The following is a 21,834-nucleotide window of genomic DNA, read 5'->3' on the forward strand; positions in this document are numbered from 1 at the left end:
GTGATCTATATATACAGTGGGGCTAAAAGCCCCATGCAAGAAGCTCCCTAGGCCACTACGAATGACGGGTCTGACAGGGATGCTCCTCCAGTCTGTGAAGAAACCAGAGTCAAAATCGTGACTCACGGCCCAGACTTTTAGCATTTCCTATGGCAAGGTGTCCATTCACTGAAGATATAAAATACGAATATATAAATATTTATGCTAAAAATATATGTCACTGTGTGTGTGTATATTATATATTAAGGGATAAGGGGCATGGGGAAAACATCAAATATTAATAAAAATGTAACACAGAGATGAAGCAGGGACTAATAACACTTGATTGAGATCAAATGTCTATTTCCTTTATATTTTAAATTGCCACTAATGTGGGTACTATGACAGGATTCCATTCTTTTACTCTGCTTTTGTCACTGGATCAAGTGTGAAATTGAGATTAAACACTGCAGAAAAATAAATACACTTTAACGTAGACAGAGTTAAAGATTCCCCTCTCTGACCTCCTTGAATACAGAGCAGAAAGTTAGGGTCATATCTCAGGTGAAAGTACATTTGAATAGGATTTCTTTCAGTGACGAAAGATTAACTTCTAAATTCTTACCATCATGAATTTCATAAGCCAAACTAGTGATCTTCTGGGTAATTATCATCATTGGGCTGTGACAAAATAAAAAAACAAGTATTTGAAAGCAGAAACTTAAAATAATACTTTGATATATGAAAAAGTTTATTCTGCTTATACAACTACAAAATGCTGACATTTTTTTAACATACAAAGAGATCTTGAAGGGATTTCAAAGAGATAATCCAGGGGCTGCTGTGTTTGGGGAAGGTATAAGAGCTGAGGGATCCTTGGGCGCCTGGGTGGCTCAGTTGGTTAAGCAACTGCCTTCGGCTCAGGTCATGATCCCGGAGTCCCGGGATCGAGTCCCACATCGGGCTCCCTGCTCGGCAGGGAGTCTGCCTCTCTCTCTGACCCTCCCCCCTCTCATGCTCTCTCTCTCTCATTCTCTCTGTCTCAAATAAATAAATAAAATCTTTAAAAAAAAAAAAAAGAGCTGAGGGATCCAGGCCTTCTCCCTTGCTTTAAAAAAAAAAAAGCAGGAAGGGAGGGAGGGAGGGAAGAAAAGAAAAGACAAGAGAAGGGAAGGGCAGGGAAGGAGGCAGGCACAGAGAGAGAGAGAGAGAGAGGGTGGGGGAGAAATGCCTGCTCAAGCTTCACCTGAGACCCTGCGGGAGCAGCGTCACCCGCCCCTCATTGGCGCCCTAGAACTCAAGGCCAGAGGAAGGAGCCCCCAGGCATCAGGCGTGGCCTGGGCTTCCTGATGCTGAGTTTTCAACATACCATGCTGCCTTTTGCCTCAGCTGACCTACGGGTGGAAAGTGAGTTGGGAAAAGGGGAATAGGTAGAAAATTAAAAGAGGTTGGGTGAGAAATGTAGAACAGAACAGGAGGGACGGGGGAGGAAGAAAGAGGACAGCCTGCTGTCCGGCTTGCTGGTCTGGGACCCCGGGACTAAGGGCCTGTGAGAGCAGCCCTTGGCCTAAATCACCCTTCAGAGAGGGCTCTAAGTCATGCCACAATTAAGAAAATGGCAATCTTGGGGCGCCTGGGTGGCTCAGTTGGTTAAGCGTCTGCCTTCGGCTCAGGTCATGATCCCAGAGTCCTGGGATCGAGCCCCGCATCGGGCTTCCCTGCTCAGCGGGAGCCTCCTTCTCCCTCTCCCACTCCCCCTGCTTGTGTTCCCTCTCTCGCTGTGTCTTTCTCTGTCAAATAAATAAAATCTTAAAAAAAAAAAAAAAAAAAAGAAAATGGCAATCTTTTCTCCATATGTTATAATCTCTAACTGGATAGTTTGGAAAGGAAAAATCAATCTACATTTTGAAAGCCACCAGGACATACATTTATCCTTTATTACGTTAGCTTACAGACGTTCCTGTTACAGAACAATTAATCACAAGGTATTTATTTATATTTTTGGAATTTCACTGAAACCGGGAAATCCCGTTTTGCCTACAGGTCGAGAGTGAGCGTCACCTGCTCGGAGCCCGCACGGCCTCCGTTGTGCAGGGAAGGCAAGGCGTTGGGGACAGGCCAGCCACGCCACCAGCGAGTGCAGGAGGAAGCTCAGACCCCACCACGGAGACCCGGTGCTCTTCCACCTGCCCCAGCGCTCAGAGCACGAGTGGTCAGTGTCCACTCCACCTCTGGCCAAACAGGAGCATCCTTCAACACGTAAAGAAAGGAGGACGCCATCAGGGGCCATGAGAACTTACGGCTCATTCTCCTCACCCAGCAGGCAAGATCTCGCTCGCTCTCTCTCTCTCTCTCTCTCTCTCTCTCTCTCACACACACACACACACAACCTGTTCTGTCCAATGACAACTGCTCTCAAACTCGGTGCATGAGGGGGGAGATTCCCATTCGGTTCCCTTCAAAGTCAGTTCTTCCTTTTCTACCACTCGCTCTCAGGAAACGACCCCTCAGCCGACCCATCCTCCGGCCTGCTACGAATACCCAGCTGCCCTGTTAGCTTGCGGGATGTTTCACGGGCCTCTGAGGTTCGTAAAAACAATGATTCCCACTTCCCTGAGGGCAGGGAATCACTTTTCTCATCCTGTCTCATTCTCTTCAGTTTAGTTCACCAAAGAATGATAAAATACCCGTCAGTTCTAAATTCTAATTCCCATTTTCCCTCAAAACATAATAAAAACGATACCAGATCATGGAGTTTATCCACTCAGTGACATACTAAACCGTTAGGTGCGTGTGAGATGCTCCATCAAGGCACATATGTGCTTTCGGCGCACGCCCTTCGCGGCCCGCGCGGCCCGGCAGCCGCAGGCAGTTCCTGCGCTATTAGGGCTGCGGCCGCAGGACGGCTCTGGGAAGTGAGCTGGGCTGGGAGAACGGGCCGTGTGAGAGCGGGCTGCTCCATCCGAGAACCACGCTCCCTCACGGGCATGGAAAGAAGGCGCGCAGCCGAGCTGAATGCTCCAGAGTCTTTCCAAATATTGCTCCGTCCACTTCGACCACTCTTTCTGGAACTGTTTTGCAAGGACAGCTTCTTCTTCAAGTCCCAGCTGAGAAGTCACTTCGTACTAGAGGCCCACTGGACAGCTCTGCCTCACGTAGGCCCTCAGCCACGATGCCCACACTTGTCCTTCATTTAACCTTAGCTGGTTTGCTTCCTTCCACATATTTTTAGGTTCATGGGTGTCTCGTTGATCCAATTACACTGGCTGTTTTAAAATCTCTCTCCTTTCTAGAAAGTCCATGAGGTAAGGAACAGTCTTTTTCACTACTGAATCCCCAGCGCCTAGCCCAAGATATGTGCTAAATACATATTTTTAAAATGCCAAATACATGGATTCTTCTAAGTGTCCAGTCAAGATCTCTTACTCCTTCTACAGGTTGATCATACTCCCTCCCGCCTGTCCGTTTTCATCTGTGCTTGAAAGCATTTACCATACTGTTTTGTAATTTTTTTGGTTTACTTTCCTGTCACCACAAAAGTCATGGGCTACTGAACACCAGGAACACTGCCTTATTTATCTCTGCACCTTCGATACTTGGCATACACATGGGCTCAGAGAACCAACTGGTTTGCAAAAGCATCTCAACATCATTTTGTTTCCTTTACTGGTGATCATTAGCCCTGAATGTTCCCTTTGTTGTTGTTGTTGCTTTTTTAAGATTTTATTTTTTATTTGACAGAGAGAGACACAGAGAGAGAGGGAACACAAGCAGGGGGAGTGGGAGAGGGAGAAGCAGGCTTCCCACGGAGCAGGGAGCCCAATATGGGACTCGATCCCAGGACCCTGGGATCATGACCTGAGCCAAAGGCAGATGCCCAACGACTGAGTCATCCAGGTGCCCCTCCTTTTGGTTTTAAATGGCTGGCAATTCTGCTGCCTCTGGTCCAACCTGTCATGGGGTGGGGGCAGGGGGTGGCAAATGTGAGAGTAAAATGCTAGAAGGCAGAATTACTACAGAGAGACTCTGAAGGAGTAAGTTATAAATGAAAATAAGACAGTACTACAGTAAAGGGTTCAGTAAGGCACAAATAGATTAATGAGAGCTCAGAAAAGTAAATCAGAGGGGAAAATGGACAGATGAATCCGACACAGGCATGTGCAAGACCAGAAAACAACAGAGTGATGCGGAAGGAGAACCAATCTCACCTCACTACAGCCGAACCCAGGGTGCGAAGAAAACACTTCTAAATGAAAACAACTCCACTGTTCTCAAAGAGATTACCTGCAGTGGTTCTTAACAGTGCATTTTGTTCATAAATACTTGTTTCGGTGACTCAGAACATTATTTCACTTGTACTTTTACTGACATTTTAACTACCTGTTGACTTTGCATCTGGCGGAGCCTGCAATAGCTAATCACTTCCCAGGTTCTAGAAAGTCTGCGATCACTTAATGTGAATCAGAGAGGCCCTCTGGCTTCCCCCAAGGTGGAGTCTGAGGGATGGAGGAGAGAGAGAAGGTGGAGGGCTTCAGAACCTCCACCGAGTACGCTCTGGGCTGCGGACAGAGCCACCTGTACCTTCTACATGACGACATCACTGTATTTGGGTGGAACGACACGTATTTACTCCTGCTGGCACTCTGCTAGGAATGTGGGAAAATATGGAATCTAACTGTTCAAAATAAATACTTCAATTGATGAAATAGTTTCAGGTAATATTTTTAAAAAGCCTATCTGATGTAAAGAACTAAAAGCTCTACACTTCTTAAAACTTAAAAGGATGCAAAAGTTAAAAATCATTTATATGCATTTTTTTGTCTCTACAAATAATCAGAGTAATAGGATTTAGTTAGAAAATGAATACCAGGTGATGGGTATCAAGGACAGCACGTGATGTGATGAGCACTGGGTATTATACGCAACTAATGAATCGCTGAACACTACATCAAAAACGAATGATGTACTATATGTTGGCTAATTGAACATAATAAAAAAAAGAAAGAAAGAAAATGAATGCTAAAAAGAATAGTCACTTTCTTAATTGTCCATCATCTCTAGGAGATGCTGACTCTAAAGCCATCTGCATACGAATGTGACAAAGCAACGGCAAGCACCTGCCAGGTCAAAGGTCAGTTTGCCACCAGGGTATGTCACCTGACAATAGAGACGCACTGTCAATTCTCCCCCCGTAGTCATCTCTTTCCTCCACAAACAGCAAAAACCCCTGCCGCCAAACAAGCCCCACACACTGAATGCCAAAGAATACACAGGGAGACATGATGGAAAGGGCATGGGTTTCTAAGCCACACTCATTCGTTCACCTTACTCCCTCATTCAGAAACAGGTGTTCAACAAGCACCTACAATAAACCAGGTGCTGGAGACACAACCGTGCGCAAGATGAAGGTCTCGCCGCCACAGACCTCACAATGGACCGGACAGAGAGAGATGAGAAAGGAATAAACAGGTAAATGCCTCGTATACCAGATGCTGCTGAGCGCGGAGCACAGGAACGGAAGCAGGGCCGGGGAAGAGGGAGTGCCCACACAGGGTGATAACCGGCCTCACCCTGAGGGTGACATTTCAAGCGAGAACAAGGCAAAGAGCAGCTTGTGGGGTTAAGAACATCCAGGAAGGGAGAAAAGCAGTTCAACGGCCCTCAGGCAGAAATGTGACTGGCCCAGGCGGAGATGGGACTGGAGCAGGTGTGGAGGGGAGACACGGGCAGAAGCTGGAGACAGGGGCAGAGGTCGGACCCAGAGGGCTTCTGGAGGGGCAAGTGAGGACAGGCTCTGAACCCAGCGATGCACGAACTGGAGGGTTTTCGGCACGAAGTCATCTGGTTTTAAATGGATGTATTCTGGCTCTGGGCTGAAATAGGCCAGGATAGGATGGTGGGATAAGTAGGCAGAAGAGGGTGACAGCACGTGCAGTCTGACGTGGAGCCCGGCTGTCGTCAGAAGGTAAAGATGACAGCATCTGATGACGATCTGACAATGGATTGGATGTAGGGTTTGAGATCCGAGGCCGCCAAGGTTTCTGACCAGAGCAACTACTGAGAAGGACAGAGGCAGCTGAGAAGGAGCACAGGAGGGGCAGGGAGGGGAGGCAGGGAGTCTGTTTTGGGCATGTCCAGTGCGAGGTGCCTCCTGGACCCCTAGGTGTAGGTGCGGGTGGGGACCAGGCAGCCGGCCACATAAATCAGAAAACTCCACCCAAATCCTGCCCCCGCCAGCAATCCCTTGTGGGAGATTGAGAAACTATTTCACTTTTGTCCCCAAATTATTATTTAAAAAATCGAGGTAATGATACCACTGTGTAGATTAAATAAAGTAGCAATATGACAAATACCTCAAACAGTATCTGAGACACAGCAAATGTCTGATAAAACCTTCTTTTAATAAATATTGGAATTGCTACTAGGCATCAAGCACTGAAGGACATGATAATTAGCTGTAAAGTGTGGTCTCCGGAGAGGTTTTCTCACTAAAACAGGAGATAAACAGGTATGTGAATAACTGTAGAAAAAAGTGTTAAAAGCCAAAGGCGACATTTGAAGGTATGTGTGCAGAGACGAGAGAAACTTCAAACCGAGGGGAAAACCTGGAGTCGGAGTCATATCCCCTGGGCCTGTATAAGGTGCACGGATGGCTGGCCCGCAAGGGTGCCCCGAGCAGAGGGAATGGGCTGGGCAACAGTCCAGAGAGGAGAGCAGGGCCACAAGCCTGCAGCATCAGACAGCAAGGAAGACAGGCAGTTGGTGGGGGCTGAGGGGCAGGGCCAGGCACACCCCGTGGGGGGCTCAGAGCCTTTAGAAAACTGCAGACCTCCGATAAAGATCATTATAGCCCGTGCTTTGTGAGCGACAGAAGAGCGGAAAAGGCTTAGGGAGGGTGGAAGCCAGATCATTCAAGCCACAGAGTAGCCTGTTTGCTCTTGGTAACCTGACCTACGTTAGTAGGAGCCAGACAGGTCTCCTCTCACCAAATGTAGGTCAAGGTGTGGGAGACACTCCCTTGGGATGAAACAGGATCGACGGAACATTAAGGTTCAGCAGTTGAATAATTTACATCCATCCCACTTACAACACAGTTAGTGGGCTCCGTGTGACAGGAGGGTGATGAGAGCGTGGGCCTTCTAGAACTTAGCACAGAGCAGAGAGACATCTACAATTAGACTCTCGACTTGAGCAAGGTTTTCCAAAAGGAGTACAAGCAGGGCGCCTGGCTGGCTCAGCGGATTGAGGGTCCGACTCTTGATTTCAGCTAGGTCATGATCTCGGGATTGTGAAATGGAGCCCCGCTTTGGGCTCTGTGCTGGGCATGGAACCTGCTGATCTCTCTCTCCCTCTGCCTCTGCCCGCCCCCCCCCAAATAAAAACAAAACTTAAAAAAAGGAATGCATGTGACAATCACACCTATAGCTTTTAGACCCATGTCCTGTCCCTTATGCTGGACAGGACTGTCACCTACAAAAGTACTTTGCACCTAGGAAAATGTATAGCATGTACTCAATACTCAATACTCCTAGCTGAATGGACACAGGAGTAAGCAGTAATAAAATGTTTGCTGAGGATCTGGCACTATGTGGTTAGCTATAAAACATATCCTTAATTTGAATGGAAAATTATGTCATGAACATCTCTTGGATGCACTAAGCCATCCCTTCAGCACAACAAAAATTGACATACTCTAATCAGAACTCATTACCTTCCTGCCAAAAAAAAAATCTGTTCTCGCTTCCACGTACAAGTTATCTTCAAAGAAGGCAAGCATTTACCTTTCTTCTGTCTCAACACCATTTACTGAATAATCAAGAAGGGCTTTCCCCACTGGATCTATAATCCCACCGTTTCTATTCTGTACCTTTATTTCTCAGATCCCATGAGTATGTTTCTCCTGGCTTCATGGCTTTGTCTATTCCTGTGTCAGTCTTGTAACATTTAAGCGCCTGCTACCTGACAAACAGTAGTGTGTTTTATACTGAAATTGCTATTCTCGAGCAATTACACTTCTAGGGAAATTTTTCAGTTCATCTCATTTCCCTCAAAACCCTACCTTGAGCAGCATAACACCTACAGATTAACTTGAGAGGAATTACCATCTTTATAATACTGAATTTTACCATCTAAATAACAAGATGTTTCTCCAGTTAGTGTTCTTTTATAACCTACAGTAAAGTTTTATAGTTTTCTACACAGAGGTCCTGTGCGTTTCTTTTTACATGTATTCCTAGACATATCATAGTTTTTAACTGCTTGTGAAACTAGGATCCTTTCTCTATATTTGCTAACTGGTTATTGCTGATATAAAGGGAAGCTACTCAATTATTTTACACTTCTTCTGTATCTATTTTCTGAGGCTAGCATGAAAGTCGAGACTTCAGTAGCTTTCCAACCTTTCTGCGAAAAGAAACTTCTATTAAGCACTGAGTCCCTTAGCGGCGCCTGGGTGGCTCAGTGGGTGAACCGTCTGCCTTCCGCTCAGGTCCTGATCTCAGGGTCCTGGGATCTAGCCCTGCATCAGGCTCCCCGCTCAGCAGGGAGTCTGCTTCTCCCTCTGCCCCACCTCCCACCCCGCCCCCGCTGTGCGTTCTCTCAAATAAATTTGTAAAAAAAAAAAAAAAAAAAAGTGAGTCTCTTTTATCTGATCAACATTTTAAACATATCTTGAACTCATGCCTAACTACACACACACACACACACACACGCACATGCACACACAGTCATATACACACACAATATCAGTTTCCCATGCCTCATGCAAGTAAGATTGCCCCGTACAAAAGAGCTCCCATGTGATTCCTCAGCAAGAGCCCAGCTTCACTTCCTGTGCTGCCAAATTCAGGGCAGCATGAGCTCTTAGGACAAAGCATGGTTCACTGTATTCAACTCTACCTTCTGCAGACATCCAGCATTTTGGATATTTACCCTCATTAGGATCAAGTTACGATCTTTTCTGCTCACGTGTTAAACACACTCAAGACTTCCAAATGCCTAAATATTTCATTAGGGAAAGAGTCTGCCTCTAGATGGCTTCTTTTCTGTCCTGTGTCCAGTTAAGAAAAAAAAGAGTCCTTCAACTTCTGCCAGATGGCCTCCTTCAGCTAATTTGTCTCTGCCTAATCTTTATCAGTTTACTGCTGATGGTCAAATGTTTCCTCCTAAGGGATAAACATTACACTGGGAGTTTTTTTATCAGGTTGTCCATCTTTAACATGCTATGTTGTTTTTCTTCCACATACTTAAACATTTTAAATTATATTTAAATATTGAAATGAAATTTTAAATTTCAGCAGCAAAATACTTAAAACCATGTCATATAAAGCTATTTTTAAACATGCGTCTTGCTCTTCCTGCAAACTGCCCTCTAATTTGTGGGCCACGTAAATACTCTTTTCCAATAGGATGTGAGCAGCAGTGGTGAGGAGGCATGCCCTCCCTTTGCTCATCAACATAATCACGAGGATTCCAGAGATGCTGGAGGAGGTGAAGCCCTGAGAAAGAAGCTTCCCTAAATGCGTGTGTGAAGCAAAGGGTCCCTCCTTAGAGGACTGCCACGTGACTGAGAAATAAACATGTGTTATGCTGAGCCACTGAAACTGTGTTGTTTCACAACAGCAGTTGGCCTATCCCCAGCTAGAGAGTAGTAGTAAACAAGAGTTTAGAATGTCAGGTAAGAGAAATAAGAAAGGTAACAACTGAGATCAAACCAAAGGCGGGTGGTGAGGGCCCAGCAAACAGTGCGTCATGCAAATCCATACTCACACCGACCACAACCGTGACTTCAATTTAGCAACATTGGATTACTTTTTAAATCTGGCAGTTTAAAAATATAAGCAGCACGATATTTTTTAAATGAAGTAGTATGTGGAATCCCAAATATAAGCTAGAGACACAGAGCAGTTGTGGCTGAAGTAAGACTGGAGGGCAGAGCCTTGCCTGCTTAGCGCCCCCGGTACGTGACTACAGTATCCGAGCACTCAAGAAGGCAATTTGAAAATTCATGACTTTACAGTATTAACTTCCAGATGCTCATGTTAACATTTCTGTTATCAACATGCATAAACTGAATTAGTCAAGAGTATTCTTTTTGTTTCTATTTCATACCAAATGCTTAATTCATTTCTAAATTCATTATAACGCAAACACTAAGGCTATGATGTCATCTCTTAGATTGCACAGCTTTGCCCACATTGCTCAGGTTGTTCTGCATTGTTTGTTATTCTCCTCCCCCATTCTTCTCACTGTATTGTCTTTCTTCTTTACTAAGGTATTATTATTATTGATTCAGTAAGTGTTTATTTAATGCCACTATGTGCTAAGCACGAAGGATACCCCGATGAACAAGACCAGTAGGGCAACTGCTCCCAGGAAGCTTAAACTAAGTGATCTTGACTCTTGTAAGCATTCACAACTAGTTCCTACTTTCATTATACCCTAACGACAACATGCGACCTGGCTGACGTCTTCAAGTTCTGAAGATTTTCAGTAGCCCAACATATTTACCAATCCTGCCTATTAGCTCTTTTCCTGCAAGAATATCTATTATTTATAAGCTAGATCACCAGCATCTATTCTCCTTTTCTGAATTCCAGATATATTTCTCTATTCTACTCAACATATCGCTAATTTAACTAGTTTTTTTAGTGTATTTTATCAGTTCGTTTTGGCTTGGTTTTGTTTGTTCTTTTGTATGCAACCTCCTTTCATCCAAATCCGTTTTTAAGTCAGTTTTAAAAAAATAAAATCTACTTGAATCCCATTAAGGAGAAAAAAAATTTCATCTTCTAAAATTCTCTTGTTTCACAGCAGTAATTTTTCTCTAAGCTCATACAACTTTGGTCCATTTTTAATGTTGAATTAACTGTTTTTCATAGATGCCATGATATATTTTATTTTTTTCACTTTGCTTATCCTTAGCAGAGGTCCCTTTAGAAAGATGGTGAGCACATTGGTCCTTAGGGACTTGGACTACATTTATCTTGGAGCAGACATTTAATCAGTTTTGTTACAGGACAAAGAGTACCACAGAGGAACTACCTCCCTTTTGAAGGAGCAAAAAGGCAAAAGTTATTTCCACAACTCAGTTGAATACTAGACGTAAGAATATAGAACATTCCATAAAAGTGAAATGCATACAAGTAAAATACATACTCAAGTGTCTTCTCTAGGAAATTCAGAAGACAAGGTGAGGCCAAGGACCTCTGGTCCAAAAAAAAATCTCGGGGTATTAAGAAGCAAGAAGAAGTGACCAGATCTTATACAGAAGCTGGTGAATGACTACGCAAAAGAGGCTCAGGAGAACAAAGAAAGAAACAGAGAGTCAAGGACAGACTCCAAGGGGCTGGTTTTCAATAGTTACAACTGATGACAGAAATTTCCATGAAATTAGAGAATGCTTCCATTATCAGAATGCCATACAACAAATTTAATTGCTACATATTTAGAAATTGTATATAAGTCAACTTAAAAGGACAGGTTATTTTTGTGACTTATACAGCACCATAAAAGACCATGTTACAAGATGAAAACATCTAAATTTGGGGCGCCTGCTTGGCTATATTGGTTAAGCATCTGACTCTTGATTTCAGCTCAGGTTATGATCTCAGGGTCGTGAGATCAAGCCCCGAGTCAGGCTCCTCACCCAGTGGGGAGTCTGCTGGATATTCTCTCTCTCTCTCTCTCCCTCTGCCCCACCCCCCACTTGTGCTCACTTTCTTGCGTGCACTCTCTCAAATAATCTTTAAAAAAAAAGAAAATGTCTAAATTCATAGAATTTTCAACTAAAACATCTGTCGATCACTTTTCATTTTAACTACTAAATGCACCATATGTTGTCCTTTCATCAACATGTTAGAATAGATAAAACAGGCTATTGAGTCAAAGTGTTACTCTTACCCTGAAAAATCAGCAGAGTATTGTCCATAATCAAAGATATAGACTCTAGTAATTTGGCACACTGTGAGGTATCCCAAAGCAAACACAAAACAATATCTGGAAAACAAAAATAAACTAGATTAGTGAAAATAAAAGATTCATTTTGTTAAAAAATACATTTTAAAGTAATTTATTAACCATGATTCAAAATTTAAATGGTTCAAAAATTAAATATTTCCAGATCTATTCCACAAATAGCTTTCTTCAATAAACCATAAAAACTCTTTACTAGTATCTGCTTTACTTTTGTAAATTTTGTACCATCTTCAATGGTAGATATATCTAATTACTGCTTTTATTAATTTTTTCCTTCTGAAAGACCTTCATGAACCAAATTATATATATGAAAGTCATATTCACAAGTATAAAACTGTGAGTACTGGTATTTCTATTTTTTTTTTTTTAGAAAACACAATTTGGCCCAAAAATATTTGGGCCAAATAAATTATACATTAAACAAATTCTTAATAGGATTTTAAAAACTTGTTCTCAACATTATAAAATCATTCATCCTTAGTGTGGATCAGGTGGCATTTGCTCACATTTTATAGGTGTGAACATTTAGTGATTTTCACATTCTCAAGGTGCTTGGGACAGAGTTACAATAATTAAACACATAGTATGGAAAAGAATTTACATATCAATATGAAAAGAACAGAAACAGATTCTAGAACACATAACACTGCACAGGATGAAGGCTGAACTGCAAATGAGCAGGGAGAGATTATCATCTAAACAGTTAACAATATAATTCTAGATAGACTAAAGAACTACTGTCAGCAGAAAAACCAGAACACACAGGAAATGTGGATAAATATCCAGACATTCTCAAATTGGGGAAGGATTTCTAAACATTGATCACATAGAAGAAATCAATAGGAAAAACTCAATATATTTGGTTACTTTAAAATCTTAAGTTTCCTGCATAGGCAATTTCAGGTGGTTTTATGAAAGAAATCTTTTAAACTTGGGGCGCCTGGGTGGCTCAGTTGAGCGTCTGACTCTCGATTTCAGCTCAGGTCGTGATCTCAAGGTCCTGGGTGTGAGCCCCGCGTTGGGCTCTGTGCTCAGCGAGGACTCTGCTAGAGGATTCGGTTTCCCTTTTCCTCTGCCCCTCCCGACTTGCCATGTGTACACTCTCTCTCTCTCAGATAAATATTTTTTTAAAAAAAGAAATCTTTTAAACTTTAGACAAATAGGTAATTTTGATCTACTTGAATTATTCCTGGGGAGGGGGGTGGAAGGAGGATAGCTTCCTAATTCAAATGTTTTACAAAACTAATATACTCCTGATAACTGCATCTGACAAAATAGCACACATGCATACTCACACACAGAGTGCTGACAAATCAAACTTAAAATAATGTCTAAAAATCATGTGGCTGACTGTGTTTCCCAAGGATGACCACAACAACATCTCCCATTTCATATGCTCTTCTATAACCCTACCTTCTGCTCCCCTCATTACGAACAAGAGTCTATTTCTCTATCCACTTTGAATCTGGGTTGGCCTTCCAGCTCCTCTGACCAGTAGGTTACGGCAGAAGTAATACTTTGCTAGTTCCAGGCATAGCCATAATTAGCCTGGCACTTTCTACTTCTTGCCTTTTGGAAGTTGACTGTCATGAAAGAAGTGTGACTATCCTGAGACCACCACATGGAGAGGCTCTGGAGGATGAGACACCATGCAGAAGAGAGTGAGACAGACAGACACCAAATCGTAAGACGTGTGCGTGAAGAAGTTGATGCCATATCAAAAAGAGACGATCTATCCAGTTGAGCCCTTTCTGAATTCCCGACCCACAAAATTATTAGGAAAATAATATACCTATTTGTTTTAGGCCAACACAGTTTGGTGGAGTGGTAGAATCAGAACAGAATTTGGTAAGTGAAAATGGGGTGCTACCATAATAAAAATCTGGAACACAGAGCACAGGCTTGAGGACTGGGTACAGATGGGAAGTGTAAAGGCCTTAAGGAGATTGCTAGTGAAGATCTGAAGGGCAGTAAGGAAATTGTCACTGGAAGCTACAGAAATTGGCTAACACTGCTGCTCAATCCAACATGGAAAACAGAACACATACCACTAAAAATGCCAACTGGTTCCTTCCAGATGCATACAATAAGGTATGGATATAAAGAGATGAACTAAAAATGAGCAGTATTCAGGTTTTTAGCAGAATTTAGAAAAAAAAGAGAGCTCAGGATAATCTTTCCAGTCACAAAATACTCTCAAAGATTTCACAGTAAAGATGAAGTGAAGAGTATTCTTTAATGATACCTCAGAAGATGTAAGGGCACATCTTTAGAGGACCTCTCAGAAAAAAAACAACAGTTTCCAAGAATCTTAAGGTTAAGCCTCTTAGACTCTCTGCTAGACAAGAACGTTTTCAAGAACCTGGAGGATGCTGTCCCACAGACTTTCAGACCACAGTAAAAGAAGATGGTCTAAAAGAGGCCGTGGGTGTGGCTTCTGTCTAATGCAGGAGATTCAAAGACATAGGAAGCCCACATGAGTCTTTAAGAGAATTATACGAGACTGGATGAAAAGGGAGAAGCAGTTCAAAATGAAGAGATCTTTCTGTCCCCAATTATCTACTGGTAGGTAGCAGGCTAAGAAAGCTGTTCAACCACAAAATCTGGCCATTTCTTGTATAAAAGGATAGCTCAGGGTGCAGAGAAAGAGCCACAGAGAACAACTCACAGGGATGAGGTGGGGCACTACTCAAGGAACGGGTAAGAAGTGTCCATCTGGACTTCACAATTGCTATGGACCAGAGATTGCTAAGAGACTTACATTCCTCTCCTCTCTTAACAGAAAGATCTACTACAGTTACCCTCTCACCGTTCACCGTTGTATATCGGCTACTGGGGGGAAGGAGACAAAAACTTCCCCATTGGTCCTCACACGAAGAAGAGCTTAATTTGAGGAACCACAATGAAGAAGCCCCATCCACAGTAGACCCAACTTAGATGAACAGATGGAGGTGTCAAGCTGGATGCAATAAGGAGGTGACACTCTGGGGTCTTGGGAGGAAGAGAGAAAATTTTTATGCAGGACGTATGTATATTGTGGGGGCCAAAGGACTGTCTCCAAATTGCTGCCCCCAGTAAAAACCCTCCTGCACATGTAGCTCCAAACAGCAAGAGATGGAATACAATCCTCTTCCCCTTGGAAAGAGCTGGACTTAAGAACCTGGTTTACCGACAGAATATAATGGAAATGACTTCCTGAAACTTCAAGGCCCCAGTCAGAAGAAGTCTTGCAGCTTCCTCCATCTCATTCTTGAAATGCTTGTCCTTAGCGTACTCTGAGCCCAGCCATCACACGTGAGCAGACCAAGCCCGCACGGAGAGGTAACAGTCCCAGTCAACAATCCCAGCTGATCTCCCAGCCAACAGTCAACTTCGACTGAAGGGAACCATCTTGGATGTCAAGCAGTCAAGCTTTCAAATGACCACAGCCCCAGCCAACACGCAATAGCACCCACATAAGTCCTTGAGCAAAGATTGTCCAGCCAAGTCTAGCCAACACACAGAACCATGAAAAACAATAATAAACTGCCGTGAAGCCACCGAGTTTGAGTGGTTTGCCATGCTGCAAAAGATAGCCAAAATAATTCCTCAGTAAAGAGTTTAGCGTACTACAACTAATGGTAATTTAAAATAAAATATCTTGATCAGGTAGGGCTTATTTGATAAATGCAGGTATGAGTCACTATAAAAGGACTAGTGATATCTATCATCATAGTGATGTACCAAGGGGAAAAACAGTTATAGTCAATACAGAGAACGCCATCTAATAAAATTTAACAATGTTTCCATGTAAGAATTAGAACTCTCAGCAAACTAAGAGAGAAGGATGCGTTCTTAACATATAAAAAAAATTGTCAGAACACTCGGTACTTTGTCAGCCCTGAGACACTACTAAATCCTGGGGGAAAGCATATGGAAGTTTCTGAAGTGGGAAAGAAGTAGGATATGTGTTAGTTTGGATGAACTTAATCTTAGACTTACTCTGAAAATTCAAATAACATAAAGTCCACTCTTCTCAAATTAATCTCTAAATATAACATCATAATCCCAATCAAAATCCTAACAATACTTCCAGCGGAACTTGACCAACTGACTTTCAAGGTCTCCTGGAAAACTAAACAAACATATGATGAGGAGGACTTGCCCGATCCCTGCAGATAAAAGAACATGTCACAGTGATTTATAATGTAGTATTGTTTCATAAACAGATCAAAAGATTAACCAAACAGAGAAGAAGATTCAAAAAAAGACTCATCCAACTGCAAGTTTCTGTTTATTAAAAGCTGGCATATGAAATTAGTGGGAGAAGGATGAATGAGGTAAATGAGGTTTAAAAGTTAGCTTTCTTTTCAGAAATAAAAATAGTTTCCTGGTTCGCACTACACACACACATACAAAAATCCAGGTTAATGTAAAAAAAAAAAAAATAGGACAATAAAAAGTACCAAAATAAAATACAGAGGAATATCCTCAAAATCCTGGCATGGGAAAATCCTCATAAGCATGACAAAAATCATAAATGCCATGAAGATAAAGTCTGACAAATATTTACCATATAAACATTGGAAATTTCTATAGGACAGATGACAGAAAATTAAATAACAGAAATTGTTTACTACACGTAGATGAATATCTTTAGCAAGAAAATTCCACAAATCAGTAAGAAAAGGATTAAGAAATCAAGTGAAAATGGATGAGAATGAGAATGAGTAAATAATAGAGTTAAAAAAAATTATAAAGTCAGACCATTTAGAAAAATAAATGAGGAGTGCCTGGCTGGCTCAGCTGGAGGAAAGGATGACTCTTGATCTCAGGGTCATGGGTTCGAGACCCATGTTGGGTGTAGAGATTACTAGAAAAAATAAACTTAAAAAAAGAAAAGAAAAGAGATTCAAGATAAGGAATGATCAGGAAATCATAATAATAATCCAGAAATGCATATTAGAATTAGGGGCACCTGGGTGGTTCAGTCAGTTAAGGGTCCGACTCTTGGTTTCAGCTCAGGTCATGATCTCAGGTTGTGAGATCTAGCCCTGCGTTGGGCTCCACACTGGGCGTGGAGTCCACTTGGGATTCTCTCTCTCTCCCTTTGCCCCTTCCCCACCCATGCCCTGGTCAAGTGCTCTAAATAAATAAATAAATAGATAGATAAATAAAATGATAATACTTCTCCAATATCACTGGCAAAGTTTAAAAATAGGCAATATCCAGTTTGGGTAGGGAAAACAGGCATTCTCAAATGTGGTTGGTGGCGATGAAATTTTAAACAGCCCTTTTTTTGGTGAGTGATTCTGCAGTATACGTCAGAATTTGTACATACTCTTTGAGGGGCCAATTTCACTTTCTGGAGTCTATCCTAAAAAACAAAAATACTTACATATATTTACAAAGATCTACACATAGATACTCACTAAAGCACTGTATTTAATGATGAATAGTATCTCCAATACGATATTAGTTAAAATAAGTGGAAATAATAAATAGAAAGCCCCACTATGGAATTCAGTAATAGTGAGTAAGGGGACATCTATATGCACACACAACGAAGGTCAGTTAAGCAGAAAAAGTGAACTAAAGAATAATCCCATTTTAGGTACCAAAAACCTAAAGATACACAGATGTAACCACATATTATACACACGTTTGTGTGTATATAAACATACACTGATATGTCATGGAGAAAGTTCTAGAACACAACTGTAGCAGACACTCTAAGCTGACTCACTCCGTGTGCACCTCTGTCTCCATTGTCCCCTGCTTTCCTCTACTAGAGAGGTCAAAGAGCTAAATATTTAATGCCCAGCCTCTTGCAGCTAGAGGTGGCATGATGCACAGATCCTGCCTGTGACGCGTATGCAGAAGTCTGCGGAGGTTCCTGGAAAAGACTGAGATCTGTGCTCTCCGCTAATGTCTCCACTGGCAAGAGTGTTCCAGATCTAGTTCATACCAGCTCATGAAAGCTGTTAGTTTAAGAATTTTTGTAAACTGGTGGTTAAACACAGCCATTATTAAAAATTAAATGTGAACATAAAACAAAGTAAATAGTATTACAAAGGCATTAAATATTCAAAACTCATCACCTCAATTCCTTCTTATCATCTGCCGTCTTCTGTGCTCTGGAGGCTATTCACATATCCAGCATCTGCCTGATGGAATGCTCTAGAATGGTGAGCTACCAAGCATTTCTTCCCAAACCCATTCAGGGACTTCAAGTTAGTCACTTCAAGGCTACCAGGATAGAAGCATTTACACTATAAAAACTGGCAAACACTAGAAACTTTCTTGATCATTTAAACCAAGGATCAACAAACTAAAGGCTGTAGACCAAACTCTGCTTACTGCCTGGTTTTGTAAGTAACGTCTTACTTGGCCACACCCATGCCCGTTTGGGTACACGTATCTGTGGCTTCCTCTGCCTTCCAACAGCATGGCTGAACGGCTGCAACAGCAACTGTAATGATCCTCAAGGCCTAAAATATTTAGGGAAAGTTTACTGACCTGAAGTAGAATTAAAATGCTGAACAAAAAGACAGGGGGAATATGATGAAGAAAATGCTAGTAATGAACATTAAACTTTTAAAAGGGTGTCATGACTACAGCCATTGTATTGAACAAGAAAGGAAGAGGAAATAGTCTCCCATTATGCAAAACCTATTACTGAGGCAGCAAAGAAGTTGCTCACACATGGACAGATGAGTGAAGTTCCAATATACATCTTCCTTGTCTGATTTTCATCTCACTCATTAATATAAACAGAAATATCAACCAACATTCAAATTAGAACTGCCTTCATTTGTCCACGATATAAGCAACTTCTTTACTGAACTGGATGGTAACCATTTATTTGTAGTCTGATTTTGTCAAATCATGGATGAAGTGCAACCACAGGTGAGCCTTGTAAGAGTTTGGCAAAAATTAATGGAGGCATTCTGTAAGAATCGACTGGCTCTTTTTACAATTTACAATGAAGAGTACTGTATATTTCATTATTATTTGTAAATTATGTACTATCTTTCCACTGCATCAGTAAAATTTATAATAAATTTACATATGTGTATTTATGCATCTTGTTTCCCCAGAAAGCCCGTTACTTGCTAACACTCCCAGCATATCACTGACTAGCCACATGTGGTTACGGAGCACTTGAAATGTGGCTAGTCGAAATTGAGATGTGTTATAGCTGTAAAACACACTCTGCTTTTTGAAGCCTTCACCAAGAATTTAAGATCTCTCATTAACATTTTTTATATGACTGTATTTTGTAATGACAATGTTTTGGATATATTGGGTAAAATAAAATATATTATTTTTTCCTTTTTAAACTGCTGAGTGTTGGAAAATGGAGAATTACATCTGTGGCTCACAATGTATTTCTAATGTATGGTGCTAGATAATTTTCCTGAAAACAAAAAAGGGTAGAGACAGCTTGTGTGGCTTTTCACACTTTTGAATTCTTTCTGCCCAGAAAACAGATCTAATGGTTGTTGTAGCAACCACCTTGCCCCGTGAGGTGGCAAACAGGCTCAGATAGCACAAAAGAGCAAGAGAAGAGTCCTGCTTCTTTAATGACACGATGAGCTGCTGCATTGGCTCTGAACAACCTAATCCAGCAAGAATCCCAGGTGGTGATTTCTGTCCCCTATTATCTGCCACTGAAATGCATTTCGAGCTGATGGCAAAGCACATTTAACTTCTGTTGTTTTGTTCTGAGTTAGACTGCAGGACGAGGTGACGGGGCAAGCCCATGACTTTTCACACTCACAAATCAGCAGAAGAAAGCGGCATATGAGCCAGTGCGTATGTGCCTGGTATTATCGTAGGGGCCATGCTCAAGGCGTGAGTTCCACTGAGTGCCTTCCAACAGAAAAATATACATGCAAATACACTCCAGGCAGAATGGACCTCGATGTAAATAATGGCCCCATCACTCTTTATTATGCCTACCTGTGACAGTGCAAGAGTTACTTTCAAAAGGCAGACACACAGGGATCCTGACGACCCTAGCTCGATAACTGTGATCTTGTCCTTCTTGTAACTGCCTGATTTATGGGTAGGCATAAAACTTAGGTCTGGTCAGTGACACTTGACCCAGAGCGTCTGGAAAGTCTTTGCTCCTTCCTGAAGTGTAACTCTTGCTATCGTCATGTCTCTAAGTGCAGCGTCACCTTTAGCTTGTAAAAGGAGCCAGCCTATGGACAGTCAATACATTAGGATGGCAAAAGAGGAAAGTTAAGTAGAGCAAACAGTAGAGCTTTTTGATGCCCTGGTTAGCCTGGGTTGCTGAACTAGCCAAAATGAGCTGCCTTGCCTCATGGCTTCTTGCTTTGAGAGGTAAAGCTTTCTATACTGCTCACACCACTATACCACCATGAGTTGGGATTTCTGCTGTTTGCAGCCCACAGCATCCTGATATAATTATTACTCATAACAAAATTAAAGCAACAGCATTTGAAGAACTCTAGAACAGAACATTTTCTTATTTGTTGAAAGTTGAATTACTGCCTCATTTCAAAAAGAGAAATCACATCTAAAATATTTATTCATTTAGATATCAGCTACAGAGTGGAGACTGTTCAGGAAAAAAAAAAAAGAGAGAGAGCTCAGGGACTATGGGATTAATGACCAGAAATGCTGAGGGGAAATGAAAAAGAATTCTTCCCAAATGAGGAAAACAGGTAACATCACCAAAAGGTTCAAAATCCTAATGAGAGCAAAGACAAAATCGAACAAATGAGTAATTGTTTTAACGTGCTGAAATCAAATTAAATTGTTCGCTTTTCCAAGGTGCATGAGTTCAGATGACGTTGGTTTTCGCTCAGCTTCAGAAAAGCCTTGCACATCTGTATTCTAACTCACTGTCTTCTCCTTATTTTGCTTTTCCCTCTGTCTGTATTTTCCCAGACTCTGTTTGCTTATACTTTGGGCTTGAAATTAGGTACTTACAGTTAGTTGTGAAACCCTGAAACTTTGCTCTTCTCTTTCAAACACACTGTTGGCTAACCTGTAGTTTTTGCATTTCTATATAATATTTGAAACAGCTCTAAAAACACATGAACACTATAAAAAAAAAAAGGCATATAAGCAAACAGGGTCTTGGAAAGAATACACAGAGGGGGAAGGCAAAATAAGGAGAAAGTCAAGTCAGTATTCTTATATGTAAGTCTTGTGCAAAGTTAGTCACGTGGATCAATAAGCAGAGTCGAATCCAGAAATAAAGCCACACATATAGATGAGTTGCAATCTAATACAGAAAAGATGATATTTGCAATTAACAATGCTGGGACAAATGGATATATGAACAGAAAAAAAGTTAATTTCAATCTGTAACTCATAACATACACAAAAATTAGCTCAGAATGGATCAGTGATCTAAGCCTAAACAATAAAACTTCCAAAAGAAAATGTTCATAATCTTAGGGTAGATGAAGATTTCTTAGAAAAGACACAAAAAGCTCTAAACTATAAAATAAAAAACTGATAAGGTGACTTCAAAATTTCCAAGTTCTGTTCCTCAAAAATCACCACTAAGATAACACTTATCATGATGAGCCTGGAGTAATGTATGGAAGTGTTCAATCACTAAATTGTCCACCTCAAACTCATATCACACTGCATGTTAACTATACTGGAATGAAAATTAAAAACCTAATTTAAAAAATCACCACCAAGAAAATGAAAAGGCAAGTCACAGATGAGGAGAAAATACTCCTAATTCATAAAACTGACAAAAGACTTATCCAAATATAAAAAGAACGAATTGTAAAATAATAATAAAGTTCGAGTTAGAAGATTTGAACAGACATGTACCAAAAGATGTCCAATTTGTCAATCAGCCCAAGAGAAAACGCTTGACATCATTAATCATGAGAAATCTGAATT

At 41.4% G+C, this 21,834-nt stretch overlaps 1 protein-coding gene across 3 annotated transcripts in view; it reads right to left on the reverse strand.

Annotated features, from left to right (window-relative positions):
* LOC118007355 (lysophospholipid acyltransferase 2) overlaps positions 1 to 21,834 on the reverse strand; it is a 118,431-nt gene that overhangs the window by 21,121 nt on the left and 75,476 nt on the right. For 2 of the 3 annotated variants that reach the window (XM_035000411.1, XM_035000413.1), the window contains exons 4-5: positions 11,881 to 11,976; positions 605 to 660 (exon numbers count right to left, since the gene is read on the reverse strand). In XM_035000411.1, coding sequence (XP_034856302.1) covers positions 605 to 660; positions 11,881 to 11,976 — 152 coding nt within the window. The remainder of the gene's footprint in view (positions 1 to 604; positions 661 to 11,880; positions 11,977 to 21,834) is intronic. The other variant, XM_035000412.1, reaches the window with a different exon arrangement.

The sequence above is a fragment of the Mirounga leonina genome, unplaced genomic scaffold (assembly GCF_011800145.1).
Source record: "Mirounga leonina isolate KUSES-001 unplaced genomic scaffold, KU_Mleo_1.0 Mir_118, whole genome shotgun sequence".
Classification (NCBI taxonomy): Eukaryota; Metazoa; Chordata; class Mammalia; order Carnivora; family Phocidae; genus Mirounga; species Mirounga leonina.